Below are 19,443 nucleotides of genomic sequence, written 5' to 3'. Positions count from 1 at the left end.
GGATCTCTTATGTTTTGTTCTATGAGATAATCTTCATCAGCTAACATCACTTTGTGAATTTTGAAGCATTTATGTAATTTATATAGGCACAAAGCACATAGTTAACATGATATTTATGAATTATGAAGCCTGACTGGTATCTCATAGAACAAAACGTAAGATCTGAGCCTGTGTTATCAGAGCTTATTTTCAACGTTTATCCCAAAATTCTTTTCTCCATTAACTTTCCCCATAGGGATGGCTGAACAAACCACAGGTAACTAATTGCCAGGTTTGAGGACAAGCTGGTGAGCAATATTGGCAACTTTATTTGTAGTCAACTTTGTTCTGAGATCACAGAGACAGATAAACCATTCTGTGTTTAGCAGAGATCTTCTGTGTAGAATGTGATGCGGGAGGGGAAAAAAATAATCTAACGATGCACTCATTTACTTTTCTTATGGGGGGGGGGGGGGTAGATCAGCTTTAATATTGCAAATAGAATCTACAATCTATCAATGTAATTGTTTGAATAATTTCTAATCCCCTTTATTTAAAAAATTAATTCTCTATACTTTTTTTCTCCCCGACCATCCCTACCCTAATCGGAGAAAACTAATGGATAAGCTTCAATGAGAGCTTCAAGTTCCTTGTTGTCCACATCACCAACGAACGATCATGGTTCAAACACACCAAGACAGTCTTGAAGAGGGCACGACAACGCCTATTTCCCCTCAGGAGACTGAAAAGATTTGGCATGGGTCCTCAGATCCTCAAAAAAGTTCTACAACTGCACCATCGAGAGCATCCTGACTGGTTGCATCTCCGCCTGGTGCTCGGCCTCTGACCGCAAAGCACAACAGAGAGTAGGGCGTGCGGCCCAGTACATCACGAGGGTCAAGCTTCCTGCCATCCAGGACCTCTATACCAGGCGGTGTTAGAAGAAGGTCCTAAAAATTGCCAAAGACTCCAGCCACTCTGATCATATACTGTTCCTCTGCTACCGCACAGCAAGCGGTGCCGGAGTACCAAGTCTAGGTCCAAAAGGCTTCTTAACAGCTTTGAGCCCCAAGCCATAAGACTCCTGAACAGCTAATCAAATGGCTACCCAGACTATTTGCATTGTTGAAAATAACTTTTGCCCATCTTATGACAGATTCTCCAAAGTCTAACAAACGCACTTCGCTGTTCTATGAATGGTCTGAGGCAGGCGTTAGATTACGAGCATTTTCAACATTAATAACAATGCATCTTAAGGCTAATAACAAAGCATCTTAAGGCTAAGTTCCACATTAACCTTCATAGGAGCATAGTTAAATCTCTGTGCTGTTGCCCAAAACGGAACTTAGCCTTAAGATGCTTTTTGGGAAACCGGGCCCTGATCAAAAGGAGCAACAAACAAACGGGCTGAGGGGCAACAAACTTGACAACTTGCGAGCAGTGGGTTAAGAACAACAATGACAAAAAAAATGTATACCAAAAGGGCACTTTGGAGACTGGAAAGGCAAAGGGAAATGTGCTCTGCACAGCTAGACCCCATCTGTGCACATGCCCGAAGAGCTTTTTGAAAAGACCGCTTGAAATTACAACCGGTTTTGGTGGGATGGAGTTTTGGCTTACCTGGTGGCAGCACCAGGTGGTAAATTAATGAATAGACCAATAAGAAAGAGTTCCAAACCTCTGTCAATAACAGTTCGTTTTCAGTTTTCCCCTCCCCACTCAGACCACTTCCAGCAAAATTGCTCTTTGCCAAGAAGCAATTGTTTTGTTGTTGACCATTTTAATTGAAAACAATCACATGAAGGTACTTAATTGTTACCCAGAAATTATGAGATACAAACGGCTGCATTGGACCTTTAAAAATGTTGAGCCTACAGCAAATACGGTAGGTTGACTGCTATGTTAAACAACTGCAGTAATGGTTGCTTTGGTTGTCAACTGCCTCGAGGATATTTTAGTCTAGACTGTAGAAAAACAGGGATCTCTAAATGTTGTCCCAGGTGAGGCAGGCAGCATGTGAGGGAGGGCCAACTGCGCAGGTGTTTTACCTAGTTGCTCTGGAACTCGCCCTTTCTCCAAGACATTTACACAACCAACGTTTTAAAAGGGCAACTGAAAGCAAAAACCAACTTCTCTGGGTGAAAATGGCCTGTGGCATCGATATTAGTCAAACATTTATTCTAGTGCCAAAATTGACCAAAGTGTAAGAATAATTTTGGTTCTAAAGTAAGTATATTCCAAAACTGAGTTCTGTGAGGTGTAACTAAGGTTGGCACGACTTACATGAGTGTTGGGTTACAATCATTCCCACTTGCCCACTAACACGGGATTCTAATGCCTGGGTAGAATTGTCATGCACAGAGAAACAGTTGCGGTGATTTGCGCTCTATCAAATCATAGCAGCAAACAGTGAGATAGTCACAAATTCCATCTAGACACCGTTGCCCTAGAGCACACAAAAAACTATACATACCTCGGCCTAAACATCAGCACCACAGGTAACTTCCACAAAGCTGTGAACGATCTGAGAGACAAGGCAAGAAGGGCCTTCTATGCCATCAAAAGGAACATAAATTTCAACATACCAATTAGGATCTGGCTAAAAATACTTGAATCAGTCATAGAGCCCATTGCCCTTTATGGTTGTGAGGTCTGGGGTCCGCTCACCAACCAAGATTTCACAAAATGGGACAAACACCAAATTGAGACTCTGCATGCAGAATTTTGCAAAAATATCCTCCGTGTACAACGTAGAACACCAAATAATGCATGCAGAGCAGAATTAGGCCGATACCCACTAATTATCAAAATCCAGAAAAGAGCCGTTAAATTCTACAACCACCTAAAAGGAAGCGATTCCCAAACCTTCCATAACAAAGCCATCACCTACAGAGAGATGAACCTGGAGAAGAGTCCCCTAAGCAAGCTGGTCCTAGGGCTCTGTTCACAAACACAAACACACCCCACAGAGCCCCAGGACAACAGCACAATTAGACCCAACCAAATCATGAGAACACAAAAAGATAATTACTTGACACATTGGAAAGAATTAACAAAAAAAACAGAGCAAACTAGAATGCTATTTGGCCCTAAATAGAGAGTACACAGTGGCAGAATACCTGACCACTGTGACTGACCCAAACTTAAGGAAAACTTTGACTATGTACAGACTCAGTGAGCATAGCCTTGCTATTGAGAAAGGCCGCCGTAGGCAGACATGGCTCTCAAGAAAAGACAGGCTATGTGCACACTGCCCACAAAATGAGGTGGAAACTGAGCTGCACTTCCTAACCTCCTGCCAAATGTATGACCATATTAGAGAGACATATTTCCCTCAGATTACACAGATCCACAAAGAATTTGAAAACAAATCCAATTTTGATAAACTCCCATATCTACTGGGAGAAATTCCACAGTGTGCCTTCACAGCAGCAAGATTTGTGACCTGTTGCCACAAGAAAAGGGCAACCAGTGAAGAACAAACACCATTGTAAATACAACCCATATTTATGCTTATTTTAACTTGTGTGCTTTAACCATTTGTACAACACTGTATATATATAATATAACATTTGTAATGTCTTTATTGTTTTTAAACTTCTGTATGTGTAATGTTTACTGTTAATTTGTATTGTTTATTTCACTTTTGTGTATTGTCTACCTCACTTGCTTTGGCAATGTTAACACGTTTCCCATGCCAATAAAGCCCCTTGAATTGAATTGAATAGTCCAAGGTGCTGCATAATGGTTCTCAGACTTTTTTTTTTTTTTTTTTAAATATAAGACAACACGTCACCAATGTTATGTTGAAACACTTGGCCCCTAAGCCCTTTATGGAGTGGTCACTTGCTGATGTGATTGATAGTGATCACTTCAGTCTGCCACTGTTTTGGACAAAAATTAGAATTGAGACAATGTGCCCTTGTATCTCAACTGCCACTTGTCAAAACTCCACATTTCAAGAACTCATTAGCAGGTATTTTGTGTCCCACCGTGACCTGTTTTGTAACATGAGTTGCTATAAAAACATGTGTAATGAAATCGCACAACATTTTTTTTTTTAGCATTTTGCGAAATTTGAGTGCGTACCCATTACACATCTTTGTATGAATTTGCGTGCCAAGCTTCTGGGAGTGCGTGATGGTTCTTTTGATTCACTATGAAACATTGCTAGACAGATACACTCTGGTAATAGATTGTGAGTACATTGTCAAATAAAAACTGCACCCAAGCATGTCGCCAGTGACTTGCTAAGTTGATTTAACTAACATGGCCTGCCTGCTCAATGTGCCTGCTAGCGTTACTAACTTCACTGACAAACAGAGATGGAACTTACCTAGTTAGCGATTTTGGGCACTGATTAAAAAAAACGTATCGCAGCTTATGCTTTATTTACGATAGTCTAACAGCTTGCTGATGAAGTTGTAGACATGTTCTCAGAAAACAGTCCTGAGCCAGGCCAGCCTGCAGCTGACTCAATTCGGTCTGCAGTGCAGACTAGTTTTTCCATTCACATTTTTTTACTTGAAATACTGGACCAAACACCTAAGCTAGATGTAAAATTTCACAACTAAGATCTCTTCTGCAAAAATGTGAATTAGATTTCTTGATTAATTTTTCTGACCATTGAAGACATTGTAGTGGCTGTTGTCGCTATCGTCAAGAGGGACAAACAGTAACTTTCGGGGTACGATAAAACAAACATTACACACCCACATCGAACCACACCCAAGACTCAAATCTTGTTTTTCAAAATGAGCAGCAGAAAAACGAGTTCAGCTCAGTTGCTCTTTAAATTGTATCAAATTACAGAAATATATTTAACCATAAAATTCAGATGTATTTTTTATTAAGGCATACGTTAACATTCATTGGCAAAAATGGACATTGTACAAAGTTTGCATCACCTTGCATAGAAATATTTTACAAATATATGGCCTCATATCAATAGTCATGTCAGAACGCCAAAACTTCTGCAAGCTGTCACCTGAGTAAGGCACTCTCAAGGCTGTGGCGGCACACTCATGTCTTCACTCCACAATGTTCTGTATGGCACACGTTAAGGAGCTTTCTGACCCATTTCCTTCCAGCTTTTCCACAGCAGTAGGTTCTTGCTCTTGCCCTGGGTTACAAGGCAACGGGGAAGCCTCAGCCCATTGAACTGGCCCACTCCATCATTATGGCCCATGGCTAACAACATGGTCACACTCCCTGTCAGGAAAACATGTGGACATATACCCATGATAGAACGTTCTATAGTCAGAGATTAAGGTCAAAACAATAACATTGACAGAAGTAGGGTTTACAGGAGATTGGAGACAGTCTCAATTACCTGGGTGATAAGATTCCAGGGGTTTCCCCATCAGACTGTTGGTGATGTTGGTAACAGCAACCCCAGCGTGGAGACCTGCATGATACGCCATCTTAGGCTCGTTAACATTAGCACAGTCCCCAATAGCGTACACATTGTCATAGCCCTCCACCTGCAGGTGCACATTCACTTTCAGGGACCCATTCTCTGCTAGGCATCCATCTGAAATATAAACAGAGAAACTTCAGTAAATGCATGTAGATAGTGTTGACTACTATACATTGTGTACTAACATGCTGAACACTCTGCTCGCGTCATGTGCGTAGCCAGGCGCTACAATAGACATTTCTTCTATTTGTGACGCGCTGCAAGTCCCACCTCTCCCATCTCCTCATTGGTTTGTAGGAGCATATACCCACATGGGTGATTGAAAGAGGAACTTAGGTCCACACTCCAGTCGGTAGTGGTAATGTACCTTAAAGTTGGTTGCCAACCGTCATATAAAGTCAAAAGAAGAAGCCTGAAGGAGGAGAAATTACAATATATATTTTTTTACCCTTTTATCTGTGGATTAATTGTCAGAGTAGAGGACTTTGTGCATTTCAGGTAAAATAACAACCCAATGTTTATATCCCAGGACAAATTATCTAGCAACAGCAAGCTAGCTAAATTGCCATAAATGTTTATTGCTTTTCGACCTGTCCCCAAATTAATATAGTTGGTTCAGAGTTGATTTGGTATTTCAACCTGCATTTCCTGATCGCATCTGGTGTGGACAAAAAATCAACATGCGTGCAATGGCGCATGCAGTCTGGTCACCTTCCTAATATTGAGTTGTGTAAAGTTGGTTGGATTTCCTTTGGGTACTGGACCATTTTTGATACACAAGAAACTGTTGTGTAAAAAAAAAAAAAAAACAGCATTGCTGTTCTTGACACAAACCGGTGTATCTGGCACCTACTACCATAGCCTGTTGAAAGGCACTTAAGTCTGGTCTTGCCCATTCACCCTTTGAATGGCACACACATCCATGTCTAAATTGTCTCAAGGCTTAAATCCTTCTTTAACCTGTCTCCTCCCCTTCATCTACACTGATTGAAGTGGATTTAATAAGTCATCACTAAGGGAATTTTGCTTTCACCTGGTCATCTATGTCAAGGAAAGGGCATATGGGGAATTTAATATGCAAGTTCATCATATGAGTTTTCTAACCAGCCATCTTTCACAGGAATTCAGGTGATTAATTTAAACTTTATACATATCCAGCAAAACTGTTTAACAGATTTTGAACTCTCCTTTAGTAGTTTTATCAACAGCACTTTGAGCAGTACTTCTTGAATTTTTGGGCTGCCTTGGACAGCCCAGAAATCCCTCCACCTAGTGGACAAGACAGACAACTCACTCAGGGTGGAGCTATAGGCATCAGAGTTAATCTTCATGCCTGTGCAGCAGATGACGAGGTCTGCAGTGATCTCTGTATCCTTGTCTGTCATGATAACCATGTTCTTGTTGGTCACATTGAGCTCCAGTACAGACAGGTTAGAAACTTTCTGCCCTAGAGTCAGATGGAAAGGTGAGGCCACAGTGTGAAAGATAAGTTAAATTACATAACAGCAGGTGAATTGCACTGAGATTATAATTATAAAGTGTTTAGCATGAAACAGATGATCAAAGAAAGGTTATCTAGGCATTTACTGTTTGTGCCAGTCACAACAGACAACCTAATTCCATATCCAATAATGAGGGAGGGAGGTAATCACCCTCTGCACACACATGAGCTCTTGGACATTCTCTGTCTGCTGAACATGACATAATCAAAACTGCATTTTCACTCTGACTGGTGATGCTGTGTCACCCTGACTAACATTTCCTCAGCCAGACATAACCTCTTACCCAGTAGCAGCTCCACCCCTTTCTCTAGCAGCACCTCCTTAGCCTGTTGTCTGACACTGGGCAGCAGCTCTGGGTCAGCTAGGCCAACATGGGAATGGATCAGGATCACCTGGAAACACGGGGGTGTTTGAGAATGGAGGGCAAGCTCCATTAGTTGTGCTCCAACCACAAGTCTCTAAGAGGTGTTAATAACAAAGGGATGTAGGATATTATTACCTTCTTGTCTGGATATTCTGTTTTGATCTCTGCAGCCATCTCTACACCTGTGGATCCACCACCTACCACAAGAACCGAACCTGCGCCCTGGACCTGACCAACAGCAGGGAGAAATCAAACACCTGTCATTTACTAATATTTTCATAAAAACACATGAATGTGGGTACAAAAATTGTCAAATGTATTAAAATACACTGAACCAAAATATAAATGCAACATGTAAAGGGTTGGTCCGATGTTTCATGAGCTGAAAAAAAGATTCTTGAAATGTTCCATATACACAAAACACTTATTTCTCTCATTTTGTGCACAAATTTGTTTACATCCCCGTTAATGAGCATTTCTCCTTTACCAAGATAAACCATCCATCTGACAGGTGTTGCATATCAAGAAGCTGATTAAACAGCATGATTACACAGGTGCACCTTGTGCAGTTGTCACAAAACAATGCCACAGATGTCTCAAGTTGAGGGAGCATGCAATTGGCATGCTGACTCTAGACAGGAATGTCAGTGTTCCGCCATTGCCAGCGAAGAGCCTGGATCTCAATCCCATTGAGCACGTCTGGGACCTGTTGGATCAGAGGGTGAGGGCTAGGGCCATTCCCCCCCAGAAATGTCCAGGAACTTGCAGGTGCCTTGGTGGAAGAGTGGGGTAACATCTCACAGCAAGAACTGGCAAATCTGGTGCAGTCCATGAGGAGATGCACTGCAGTACTTAATGCAGCTGGTGGCCACACCAGATACTGACTGTTACTTTTGATTTTGACCCCTTTGTTCAGGGACACATTATTCCATTTATGTTAGTCACATGTCTATGGAACTTGTTCAGTTTGTCTCAGTTGTTGAATCTTGTTTTGTTCAAACAAATTTACACATGAAAAAAATAATGTTTCTTTTTTGTTGAGTTTATAATTGTGTTCATGCTTATTTATAAAACACAGACTAGCCAGCTAGCATTATAGTATTTGGCTAAAATGCTGCTAGTGGTACCCCAATGCCACACGCGACAAACTGAGTGTTCATTTTCCAGAAACAAAGTTCATTGATACTCTCCTTTTAGTGGTGTCTGCTCTGCTTGCAATTTGAGTAGTAGAGATATAAAAAGGGTATTGTTAGAAAAGTGAACTTCTCTACTACTGAAGCAATAAGGCACAAGGGGGTGTGGTATATGGCCAATATACTACGAATAAGGGCTGTTCTTATGCACAACGCAACGCGGACTGCCTGGACACAGCCCTTAGCCGTGGCATATTGGCCATATATCCCAAACCCCAGAGGTGCCTTATGGCTATTAGAAACTGGCTACCAACATTAGAGCAGTAAAAATAAATGTTTTGTCATACCCGTGGTATACGGTCTGATATACCATGGCTATCAGCATTCAGGGCTCGAACCATGCATTTAAATAAAATAATGTCTCAATTTGTTTGTGTCCATATGAAAAATTGTTGGACCAAACCTCAAATACAAACAGCAAGTAGAAACCTCTGTCAGTGAGGAAGATGTGATCTCTAAACTTTGTTGGCGTAAGAAGTAGGGGCTTGGTATGTGTAAACCATAGAGAAAGAGGCGAAGCGAGAGGTTTCACTCACTAAAATCTGTCCAAAGCATTTCTATGGGCTTATTTTGGACCTACGCTTGTCGCCTGACTTCACGCCTTTGGGACAACTCACCCCATTGTTAGGGTGGAGACGTGCATCTCTTCATTATATACAGGTCTCTGGTGTAAATGTGGAGGTGCACAACACATAAGAGCGAGAGACATGAGAATAATCAGGCGTATACACTCAAACAAAAAATATCAAAACCTATTCTTGCGATAGGCATTTGGAATATCGAGCAAAAACATTAATTCAAATGATTTTGATGTCACCCAGCCCTACCGCTAACGTCACTTTAGAGAATTTGGCAGTACGTCCAACTGGCCTCACAACCACAGACGAAGTGTAACCACGCCAGTCCAGAACCTCCACATCCGGCTTCTTCACCTGCAGGGTCGTCTGAGACGAGCTGATGAAACTGACTTTGCACAACGAAGAATTTCTGCACAAACTGTCAGAAACAGTCTCAGGGAAGCTCGTCGTTCATCCACCGCCATCACCTCATGTTTCAGCATGATAATGTAAGGATCTGTACACAATTCCTGGAAGCTGAAAATTACCCAGTTCTTCCATGGTCTGTATATTCAGACATGTCACCCATTGAGCATGTTTGGGATGTTTTTCTGATCCACACCTCTACCTTTTTTGTAAGGTATCTATGACCAACAGATGCATATCTGTATTCCCAGTCATGTGAAATCCTATGATTAGGGCCTAATGAGTTTATTTCAATTGACTGATTTCCTTATATGAACTATAACTAAAATAATTGCAATTGTTGCATTTATATTTTGTTCTGTGTAGATCAAACATGAACATTAAGTCTGCACCAACAAACCAGCCCTGGGAATGCACTTCCATGAAAACGTACCTCCTTCACAATGTCCTCATACTTCTGGATGGCTGTCTGATAGGAGGCCAACATGTTGTACTTCCCCGGGAAAGGGCCGTCTGTGCCAGTGCACAGTATAAGGTGTGAGTAATGAACTTCCTGTGGTGTAAGACGTCAATGACACAGTTAAATTACAGGAACAAACTGTCACGTCTCCAGCCTGTCAGAAGTTGTCTGCTTTGGACAGCACACCACTGCATATGCCTAAGTACAGATGGTAGACCAAGAATACAAAGCCGAGTTGATTTTCAGCAGCTAGAGCTGAAATGACTAGAGAAAGCGACATTACATAATAAACCCCAGCATGCTCATATAGTTTACTGTACCTTTCCTCCATCCAACGCTACAGTCTGTGACACTGGGTCCACCCGTACAACTCGCCCCTGGAGGAAATTCTCTCCAAATGTCTTAAAATATGGGATGAAGGTCTGCTGGGCAAAGCCTGTGAGAAAGTAACTAAATATGTCAAAGGTTCTTTAAGTGAGAAATGTTATTTCAGTGTTTTTCCAGTGATGTTACAATTTCCAATGGGTCAAATGTTCTCACCACTCTGAACAGAGGCACGGAGGGCAGCCACATTGTGATGAAAGGCGTCACGGAGGTCAATGAGGGTGAATGGTATCCCCCTGGATTTGAGCTGTTGTGCTGCGGCGGTGCCACCGAACCCCCCGCCAACCACCACAACATGAACATTGTCTACAGATACCTGGCTGCCCATTGTCTGTAGGCTATGACGATAGGGGTGAAATGGTAATGAAAACTTTAAAACATTTCTGGTATGAAAGAAATGTAAGATCAAGAAATACTCCCTACGAGAGTCAAAGTACTCTTAGAAATAACAAATTACACTGTGTACACAAAAACATTAACACATTCACACTATTGAGTTGCACCCCCCATACACAATCCAAGTCTCAAAGGCTAAAAATCTTTCTTTAACCTGTCTCCACGCCTTCATCTACACTGATTGAACTGATTTAACAAGTGACATCAATAAGGGATCATCGCTTTCACCTGGATTCACCTTGTCAGTCAATGTCATGGAAAGAGCAGGTGTTCTTAATGGTTTTGTATATACAAATATGGAGTGAAGATAAAATATTGGCCTACGCCAATAGGGCTGATAACAAAAAAAACTTAAATAAATGCATACAAATCATAATACCTTTATTTGGATAAATCCATAACAATGAGCTATTGATGGGCGACTTTACCTGGCATAGAAAATGAGTTCTCGTCAGGACACTTTCGTTCAGAGGCGCTAGCCTAACACAATCACTTCAAACTAGCTGCACTCCTTTCATTAGACCTGTTTTCTATTGATAGTTCTTTGTGTAATGTAATATATATTCATAACAATTATGCTAATTCATGATTTCGATACCTGCCCGTCTCATCCCGACAGATTCATTACTATGGGACAGATGGAGATCGAATTTGAATATTGAAAAAATGTTGCAAATGTCGGCGAGACAAAGTTTATACAAATCTCTGCTGTTGAAAACAAAATGTTAGTCTAAAAGAAATGTGAGATAATGTCTAGATGATTTTTAAATTGTGGCGAACAAGTTTATAAATTCCCTGTCTGGGCTAATGAGACAGTGGATTGCGCGGTCAGATTGAACAGAGTAATTAGGCATTTTAACGACATATTTAGCTGGTGGTAATTTGTGCAATAGGACACCGGATGGCATGCAGTTTAAACCAATCAGCAGTAGACCCACCCGTTATATAAAAGACAACAATGACTTAGCAGTTTAAACAGGAACATTTAATGACAGTCTTCATCTGATACATTTACATCAGAATATTGTAACATTTCACACCTTGACATTCTAGCGAGTCAGTGACCGGCTTAGCCATACCAGTTAATTGCTTAACGTTACCTTTTACGTTAACATGCGATGACACAGTAGAGTAGTTAGGCTACTCTAGAATTCGTTCACAATTCAAGAGCACGCTCTGTACCTAATACCCTGTGCCTCGGAACCGTGGCAATATACATTTACAATGAAATATTGTAAACTCACCGAGAAAAATTACAAAAAATGTCCACTCCGAAATGATTAACCAAATGCCCTTATTCAGCGACTCTTGATCAAATCTAGTTCACACATTTGAGCTACCCTAGTTTCTACTTAAAGCAAATACAATATATAGGCACCACTCAAACTCAACTTTTATTTACATATTGAAAATATAATAACACATCGTATAGAATTAACTTACCAAAATGTAGGCTACAACCGTTTCGTCGTTATTTCCCGTCTTCTCTCAGTGTTGCCTACTCCTCAGTAAGGAAAGTAGCTATTGGCTGTCCTAAAAGTCGCTAAATGGCGTAATCGCCTAATTTGCATAATTGGCCATGTGCATGTAATTGTGATGGATGCTGTAGGAGAGAGGAATAACATCGTGGGAGAGACAAAAAAGTGAGTAAAAAACACGTTAAATATAGTTAGAACTACAAATTAACTTTCTTCTGTCGATTCTTGTTTTTTTGTCACAATTGCAACCCTCCTCCTTTATCCGGGCTTGGGACCGGCAAACGTGACCCAAAAGAGACACTCTAGCGGAGTTACTTAGTTTTTAATTTAATTTTTAATTTTATTATTATTTATTTTATTTTATTTTTCTTAATTTGGTTTGGTTTTAACCTTACCGTCCACTTAGCAGCCTACATCAAGTCACAGTAAAACATGACATTTTTTAACCATTACATTTTTTTGTATACAATCTACATTAACAATCTAAATGGACCAAAAATAGACAATATAAAAAACTGTCAATGGCAATGTGTGAGAATTATGGTAACTAGTCTGGCCCTAATTCAGGTTAATTGTTTTTTTTTCTCTCAGAACCCCCTCCACACACACACACACAGGCTGTGCTGGCTCACAGAAAGAGTGGGTCATCGTCATTTTGGTCAAGGCTCTCTATGGCAGGTTCAGCAACTGAGGGAGCTGACTTAAATGAGTAAGCAGCTGATGTGCTAAAAATGCATAACATTATCAGGCAGCTGGTGCTCATAGCAAGTCTCACCAGACAGCTTCAGTCCATATCGATGTACAGGATGGAGTTAAGGGTCTGGCAAGGACATTCGGTTTCTAAGTGTGCTTTTTACCACACTCATCTGGCTGAATACTCTCTCGACTTCAGCATTCGAGTGTGGTAAGGACAACACAGACACAGCAGCCATGGAAAGTTCTTGAAACGGGTTGATATCAGCTGCATTCCTGAACTTCCAAATCTCACTCCAGAATCCCAGTGTGTTTTTTTTGTCTCATTCCATTTACTAAGATGGATGGCACGCCATTTCTGGACAATCTTGTCTATCTCTGCAGGGGAGTAGCCAAGGAACTTGGCTATTTTTTCTATTTCTCCAGGGCTCTTATTGTGCTTTAGAGTTTTCTCCACATTGAAAACTGACATGTACTGCAATGCTCCTATGTTGTCCGGCAGTCTCACCCTCAACTCATTAGTGAGGGAGATGGTGAAGGCTACACACCGCTTTCGGACATTGTTTTCATCCTCAGGCGCAAGGTGGAGCTCAGCTGCCTTTGATTCAAAAAGGTAACCAAGGTACGGTTTGGGACTGATGTATCCATCTATTGGCCCTTTGAGTACATCAACATTTGCCAGTGGATTCAGCACCCTGCTGCTCACAGACTTGATCAGGCTCACCAAGCTGTCAAGTAGCTTAAGAGGATCTACTTGCTCTCCCTCAAAAGCCTTGATGGCCAACTGTACCTCACCCAGCACTGGCTTCAAAAAAGTCAGATACAATATGTTTTGAGGATCACTGTACATGGAGTATAAAACCTCAGCCATGTAGCAGTGTTCACTGGACTTGGTGACTGCGAAATGCAGCCTAATCTCCTCGCTAAATATAGCGACAAAGTTGCTAAATTGGCAACACTGCTCCATATAGTCTAGGCTACAATTTTTTTCTTCTCACTGTGGATAGCCTGGGCAGCCGCTAGTGGGCTTTATAGAACCCTTGGGGTGTTCTCAATCACGTTTACAATCGCACAGTATTCCGGATAGTAGCTCTTATCCCGCTTAAGTTCCTATTCGGGAGAAATTGTTTACATGCACCTTTGATATCCCGCTCACGTGTATCCCTGCACCATGAATAAACAGAATATTCCTCATTTAAATTCATATGGGTTAAATGGAATAGTAATTGAAATCTGGACACTGACTGTAGGCCTATAATGCTCTAATATATTAACTCATGCAGAATTATGCATTTCTTGCAGTAAAATGACAAAACAAATTATAATTTTGTCTTGGGAACGAGAGTGGAGAAATATTATTGATTTATTTCAGCATCTCTTGAAAAAATGCAAATGCTTGTGTAATGTGTTATCTTTGCAAGCAGACATCATTTCAACCACATAAAATGTGCACCCATGACGAACTGAAGTCTTATCAGAAACCTGTTTCATGTTTTCTCGCTTTTCATTTACTTAAAACTGGTGAAATTGATGACATTTAGCAAATAAACAAATCTTTCCACTGTTTTTGAGTTATTGCGTTTTCTCCTGGTCCCTAAAAGAAAAAGACAAATTTAGCATGTGTTAAATAGATTACTTATGTATTAATTCTATCAATGTAAGACATTGTCATGGTGAGAAATAGTATATTTAATCTTCTGGGACAACAAGTTATGACAGAAGAGAAGCTGCATGTATCAAACTATAGCTGACAAACAAATGACCTACCAAATGTTGGAAATAATAAGCAGAACGTTGTCTAAATTAGGGGTGAAAGTCGCCCGGCTATATGGTCCAGTACAGAGTATCAGCAACATAAACTATGATGGAATTATAGTGGATCGAACTGATCAGGTAGCCTACTTTGTTTAAGTGATTTGTTTGACAGGGGACATCATCACACAACACCCATGATATGCGAAACGGCTTGCACAGACCAGAAAAACAACAGTAAACAGGATAATATGTTTACATGCCACAGTTGGCCAATATCTAAGATCAGCATATCCCAGGCATTTTATCCGGGTTTTTCATAAACAGGATACAAGCTTTTTCTTCTATTTTTTTTTTTTACCTAATTTTTTCTCCCCAATTTTGTGGTATCCAATTGGTAGTAGTTAGTCTTGTCTCATCGCTGCAACTCCCGTACGGACTCGAGAGAGTCGAAGGTTGAGAGCCATGCGTCCTCCGAAACACAACCCAACCAAGCCGCACTGCTTCTTGACACAATGCCCATCCAACCTGGAAGCCAGCCGCACCAATGTGTCGGAGGAAACACCGTACACCTGGCGACCTGGTCAGCGTGCACTGCGCCCGGCCCGCCACAGGAGTCGCTAGTGTGTGATGAGACGAGGATATCCCTGCCAGCCAAACCCTCCCTAACCCGGACGACGCTGTGCCAATTGTGCACCGCCCCATGGGCCTCCCGGTCGCGGCCGGCTGCCACAGAGCCTGGACTCGAACCCAGAATCTCTGGTGCACAGCTAGGAAACGTAAACAGCAGAGGGAGCACCCCCCCCCCCCCCCCCCCCCCCCCCTATCCACATCGACAGGACGGTAGTGGAGAAGGTGGAAAGTTTTAAGTTCCTCGGCGTACACATCACGGACAAATTGAAATGGTCCACCCACACAGACAGCGTGGTGAAGAAGGCGCAACAGCGCCTCTTCAACCTCAGGAGGCTGAAGAAATTTGGCTTGACACCAAAAACACGAAACTTTTACAGATGCACAATCGAGAGCATCCTGTTGGGCTGTATCACCGCCTGGTACAGCAACTGCTCCGCCCACAACCGCAAGGCTCTCCAGAGGGTAGTGATGTCTGCACAACGCTTCACCGGGGGCAAACTACCTGCCCTCCAGGACACCTACACCACCCGATGTCACAGGAAGGCCAAAAAGATCATCAAGGACAACAACCACCCGAGCCACTGCCTGTTCACCCCGCTATCATCCAGATGGCAAGGTCAGTACAGGTGCATCAAAGCTAGGACCGATAGACTGAAAAGCAGCTTCTATCTCAAGGCCATCAGACTGTTAAACAGCCATCACTAACATTGAGTGGTTGCTGCCAACATACTGACTTAAATATCTAGCCACTTTAATAATATAAAATTGGATGTAATAAATGCATCACTAGTCACTTTAAACAATGCCACTTTATATAATGTTTACATACCCTACATTACTCATATCATATGTATATACTGTACTCTATACCATACTGTATCCTGCCTATGTTGTTCGGCCATCGCTCATTCATATATTTATGTGTACATATTCTTATTTATTCCTTTACACTTGTGTGTATAAGGTAGTTGTTGTGAAATTGTTAGATTACTTGTTAGATATTACTGCACGGTCGGAACTAGAAGCGCGTGCATTTCGCTACACTCGCATTAACATCTGCTAACCATGTGTATGTGACCAAGAACATTTGATTTGAATACTTGAGTATCTCGAATAATAATGGCCATTACTATTACTCAAGTATTCTGATATTGGTGTGCATGTAAACGTGGCTGTGAGTGTTCAGGCCTCAAGCAATAACTATGTAGGCTATAAGTGGCCCAAACCGAAATGCAGGGCAGGAATTTTCAGGTGTGGGTTTCTTGTCACTACATGGAAGGAGCAAACGAACACGAACACGGTTGTGGTACTTATGTGAAGCTAGGCACAATAACGGTGAGCCACAATAGTGGAATTTGTGGTTCGCCTTAAAAATAAAAGTAGTTCAGTGAAAGTGATGGAAACTGAAACAAATAGTGAAATGATGCCACATTTGGACTATACGCTAGATAATGCTAAACCCTGCAAAACTGCAAAACACAGCCTTAACCTTGGAACTTGGGTCCTTGAAATGGGGTATCAGCCTACTCAGTGATACCCACAGAAGACAACTGTGAAGAGTTTACACAAATATCAGTGTCATAGCTCATATTAGGGAACTTTGTGGGAAATCACCTACAATCACCTGTTGTGCATATTGACATTAATATTTTTATTTTTTATTTTTTTATTTCACCTTTATTTAACCAGGTAGGCTAGTTGAGAACAAGTTCTCATTTGCAACTGCGACCTGGCCAAGATAAAGCATAGCAGTGTGAACAGACAACAACACAGAGTTACACATGGAGTAAACAATAAACAAGTCAATAACATGGTAGAAAAAAAGAGAATCTATATACAATGTGTGCAAAAGGCATGAGGTAGGCAATAAATCGAGTAATTACAATTTAGCAGATTAACACTGGAGTGATAAATCATCAGATGATCATGTGCAAGAAGAGATACTGGTGTGCAAAAGAGCAGAAAAGTAAATAAATAAAAGCAGTATGGGGGGTGAGGTAGGTAAATTGGGTGGGTAGTTTACAGATGGACTATGTACAGCTGCAGCGATCGGTTAGCTGCTCGGATAGCAGATTTTTAAAGTTGTTGAGGGAGATAAAAGTCTCCAACTTCAGAGATTTTTGCAATTCGTTCCAGTCGCAGGCAGCAGAGAACTGGAAGGAAAGGCGTCCAAATTAGGTTTTGGCTTTAGGGATGATCAGTGAGATACACCTGCTGGAGCGCGTGCTACGGGTGGGTGTAGCCATCGTGACCAGTGAACTGAGATAAGGCGGCACTTTACCTAGCATAGCCTTGTAGATGACCTGGAGCCAGTGGGTCTGACGACGAACATGTAGCGAGGGCCAGCCGACTAGGGCATACAGGTCGCAGTGGTGGGTCGTATAAGGTGCTTTAGTAACAAAACGGATGGCACTGTGATAAACTGCATCCAGTTTGCTGAGTAGAGTATTGGAAGCTATTTTGTAGATGACATCGCCGAAGTCGAGGATCGGTAGGATAGTCAGTTTTACTAGGGTAAGTTTGGCGGCGTGAGTGAAGGAGGCTTTGTTGCGGAATAGAAAGCCGACTCTAGAATTGATTTTGGATTGGAGATGTTTGATATGAGTCTGGAAGGAGAGTTTGCAGTCTAGCCAGACACCTAGGTACTTATAGATGTCCACATATTCTAGGTCGGAACCGTCCAGGGTGGTGATGCTAGTCGGGCGTGCGGGTGCAGGCAGCGAACGGTTGAAAAGCATGCATTTGGTTTTACTAGCATTTTAAGAGCAGTTGGAGGCCACGGAAGGAGTGTTGTATGGCATTGAAGCTCGTTTGGAGGTTAGATAGCACAGTGTCCAAGGAAGGGCCGGAAGTATACAGAATGATGTCGTCTGCATAGAGGTGGATCAGGGAATCGCCCTCAGCAAGAGCAACATCATTGATGTATACAGAGAAAAGAGTCGGCCCGAGAATTGAACCCTGTGGTACCCCCATAGAGACTGCCAGAGGACCGGACAACATGCCCTCCGATTTGACACACTGAACTCTGTCTGCAAAGTAGTTGGTGAACCAGGCAAGGCAGTCATTAGAAAAACCGAGGCTACTGAGTCTGCCGATAAGAATATGGTGATTGACAGAGTCGAAAGCCTTGGCCAGATCGATGAAGACGGCTGCACAGTAATGTCTTTTATCGATGGCGGTTATGACATCGTTTAGTACCTTGAGTGTGGCTGAGGTGCACCCGTGACCGGCTCGGAAACCGGATTGCACAGCGGAGAAGGTACGGTGGGATTCGAGATGGTCAGTGATCTGTTTGTTGACTTGGCTTTCGAAGACCTTAGATAGGCAGGGCAGGATGGATATAGGTCTGTAACAGTTTGGGTCCAGGGTGTCTCCCCCTTTGAAGAGGGGGATGGCCGCGGCAGCTTTCCAATCCTTGGGGATCTCAGATGATACGAAGGAGAGGTTGAACAGGCTGGTAATAGGGGTTGGGACAATGGCGGCGGACAGTTTAAGAAATAGGGGGTCCAGATTGTCAAGCCCAGCTGATTTGTATGGGTCCAGGTTTTCCAGCTCTTTCAGAACATCTGCTATCTGGATATGGGTAAAGGAAAAGCTGGGGAGGCTTGGGCGAGTAGCAGCGGGGGGGGGGGGGGGCTGTTGGCCAAGGTTGGAGTCGCCAGGAGGAAGGCCTGCCATTGAGAAATGTTTGTTGAAGTTTTCGATTATCACGGACTTATCAGTGGTGACCGTGTTACCTAGCCTCAGTGAAGTGGGCAGCTGGGAGGAGGTGCTCTTGTTTTCCATGGACTTTACAGTATCCCAGAACTTTTTGGAGTTAGAGCTACAGGATGCAAATTTCTGCTTGAAAAAGCTGGCCATTGCTTTCCTGACTGACTGCGTGTATTGGTTCCTGACTTCCCTATTGCAATGTGCAACATTACTTATGGATCTTGGGTCCATGAAATGGGGTATCAGCCTACTCCGTGACACCCAGAGAACACAACTGTGAAGAGTTTACACAAATGTTAGTGTTGTAGCTCTTATTTCGGGACCCTGTCCCCGACCTGCCTTTTGCCTACCGACCTGCCCGACCTGCCTTTTGCCTTGCCGACTATAATAAATATCAGAGCTCAAACCATCTGCCTCCTGTGTCTGCATCTGGGTCTCACTTTGTGTCATTATACTAATCTGTCAACCTACTGTATTGGACATTCATATTGCAACT

General features: G+C 42.3%; 1 protein-coding gene across 1 annotated transcript; it reads right to left on the bottom strand.

The window, feature by feature from the left end:
• Positions 1-4,811: 4,811 nt before the first annotated feature.
• Positions 4,812-12,227, bottom strand: aifm2 (apoptosis inducing factor mitochondria associated 2). Its single transcript, XM_055902135.1, has 9 exons — positions 12,124-12,227; positions 10,441-10,622; positions 10,221-10,336; positions 9,874-9,993; positions 7,400-7,492; positions 7,184-7,292; positions 6,693-6,845; positions 5,312-5,512; positions 4,812-5,190 (listed from the first exon to the last, which is right to left on the bottom strand). The coding sequence occupies exons 2-9, from the start codon at positions 10,610-10,612 to the stop codon at positions 5,039-5,041; spliced, it is 1,116 nt and encodes a 371-aa protein (XP_055758110.1). The 5' UTR covers positions 10,613-10,622; positions 12,124-12,227; the 3' UTR covers positions 4,812-5,038.
• Positions 12,228-19,443: the final 7,216 nt, after the last annotated feature.

Source organism: Salvelinus fontinalis, chromosome 37 (assembly GCF_029448725.1).
Source record: "Salvelinus fontinalis isolate EN_2023a chromosome 37, ASM2944872v1, whole genome shotgun sequence".
Taxonomy (NCBI): domain Eukaryota; kingdom Metazoa; phylum Chordata; class Actinopteri; order Salmoniformes; family Salmonidae; genus Salvelinus; species Salvelinus fontinalis.
This window is presented reverse-complemented; position numbering and strand designations above follow the sequence as displayed.